Source organism: Cupressus sempervirens, chromosome 3 (assembly GCF_028749045.1).
Source record: "Cupressus sempervirens isolate cs-2001-9-10 chromosome 3, ASM2874904v1, whole genome shotgun sequence".
Taxonomy (NCBI): domain Eukaryota; kingdom Viridiplantae; phylum Streptophyta; class Pinopsida; order Cupressales; family Cupressaceae; genus Cupressus; species Cupressus sempervirens.
In genome coordinates, this window is record NC_143120.1 from 1,099,558,036 (window position 1) to 1,099,560,313 (window position 2,278).

Genomic DNA, 2,278 nt, shown 5'->3' on the forward strand with positions numbered 1-2,278 from the left:
ATTTACTACACGAGAAGTTTCTTTCCACCACGGAGGTTAAAGTATCGTTTTTCCGGTTTAGCCCCTGCTTTGAACAACCAGGAATATCGAAATTACGAGCAGTGAAACAACTGCGAGACTAATTCGACTAACGTCAACTTACTTTTCAAGCCTCAACGAGGAAGGAAGGAATAGATTTGGATAAGTGAGCTATGAACCTTACGAAGAGACATCATAGAATATCTGGTTTCTCTTGAAAATATCATTTTCAACCTTAACCAATATTGCAACTGTCGTCCAAGTGGGACCCAGAATGGACATCCCAGATACAGTATGATCTATAGCTTCGCCGACTTATTTTCCAAAAGGCAATTTGGATTGTGGAGCCCACAAAAAAATTCATCGACCGTCGTCCTTTACAGGCTATAAGACTCCTCATCAAAGCAGGAATTCCAGACAACTTAACAAACCGAGTGAGTGGCAAGTTTCTTTCACAAAAATAAGTGATTATGGAGAGAAGTGAAGTTGGGGCAGCAGTGGAAGAGGAGTTGGAGGGCTTTATAAGAGTTTACAAAGACGGCTCAGTGGAGAGGTTGTCGGGCATTGTATCAGATGTGCCCGCAAGTGAGGCGGAGCAAGAGCCAGTGGCCTCAAAAGACGTTGTTCTGGACCAACGCACTGGTGTGTGGGCGCGCTTCTACCTTCCCCGAAGAGCTCTTTCTCGCGGAAGTAAGCTGCCTCTCATCATTTACTTCCATGGCGGCGGCTTCGTGCTGGGCTCTCCTGCATGGTCTCTTTACCACGTGTTCACGTGCAGATTGGCGGCGCACACAAACTCCATGATAATGTCTGTGGCATACAGGCTTGCTCCCGAGCACCGCCTTCCAGTGGCGTACGACGATTGTTTCGGCGCCGTCGAGTGGGTCCGCCGCCAACGCTCCCATGACTCCTGGTTATCATCCTACGCCGACTTCTCGCGCTGCTTTTTGGCCGGCGATAGCGCCGGCGGCAACATTGCCCATCACCTTGCATTGCGGTGCGCACGTGCGGACGTGAGGCCGCTTCAGATGAGAGGAGTCGTTCTTCTTCAGCCCTTCTTCGCCGTGAAAGATGAGACGGCGGAGGCGGAGTCGGACCCAAATCTTTCCCGGCGATGGATGGACGTGTTTTGGAAGCTGTCGCTGCCGGCGGGAGCGAAGAGAGAGAATCATCCCGCCTCTAATCCGCCGTCTAAGATGCCGCGCAACGTGAGAATACCGCCGCTGCTCGTGTGCATCTCTGAAAACGACGTGCTGAAGCAGAGGAACCTGGAGTATTGCCAGGCCATGAGAAACTCCCACAAAAATGTGAGCCATGTTGTGTTCAAGGATGTGGGTCACGCCTTCCAAGTTCTCAATCCCGACTCTCCACGGATCCCGGAGCTGTTGAACGTTTTTAACAGCTTCATCAAAAACAATCGGAGCTCCTCCCGGTAATCTTGACCAGACTCGACCTTTTCAGTAGCTTGCACTTGCTAGGATGGTTTTTGTTTCATGTTTGCAAATGTTCATAGTTTTACAGTGACGAATTATGTAAGTAGAAGATGTAGATTGGTTTTTAGTTTTCAGATGTAAAACATCTAGTTTATGAATGGCAGACTTGATCTTAGCTTTCTGAATTGTTTGTCGATTCGAAAATTGCTAATTTTATAAAACTTGCTGCATAATTTAAGTTCGAAAATTACCGTCTTTAGTGGAACTGCGTTGGACATTAGATTTGGAAGGGCCTTCGTGGCAGGCCATTCGTATCAAAACTAGTAATGGTGCACGTATGGTTTGTACATGTTGATTCCATGAGAACCGAAGGAATCGCCGACATATTACATTGTTTTTATGTTTTTATTTTTCCTTTTCACCAAATTTACCAAAAGTACAGATCGATACATTTAATCTCTAACGTGTATAAATATTAACACCTTATAACTAGTGTCTATATATATGGTTGGCATGTAATGGGACCATATTCTTAGGGAGCTAATACTATATAAATATAGATATATGTTTTTCTCAACATTGTCATCTTATAAATAATTTTTAACATTATTATTTGAATTTTTTTAAAAGTTTTAATTAATATTTTGTTAGCTAAACTTTCTATTATTTCATTTTGATGATGGACTATAGAGTGTAATCTGAAATGTTGTTGAAAAATCATTACCAATTAAATTGAGAAGAAAATTTACCTTTCAAATAGATTGTCGAATAATGATAATATTAACTAATAATTACTTTAAAGAACATTGAAATATTAAATTATTATT

At 42.9% G+C, this 2,278-nt stretch overlaps 1 protein-coding gene across 1 annotated transcript; it reads left to right on the forward strand.

The window, feature by feature from the left end:
* The first annotated feature begins 465 nt into the window (after positions 1 to 465).
* Positions 466 to 1,454, forward strand: LOC149570615 (putative carboxylesterase 6). Its single transcript, XM_089817935.1, has one exon. It carries the CDS (start codon positions 489 to 491, stop codon positions 1,452 to 1,454), a length of 966 nt encoding a protein of 321 aa, XP_089674061.1. The 5' UTR covers positions 466 to 488.
* Positions 1,455 to 2,278: the final 824 nt, after the last annotated feature.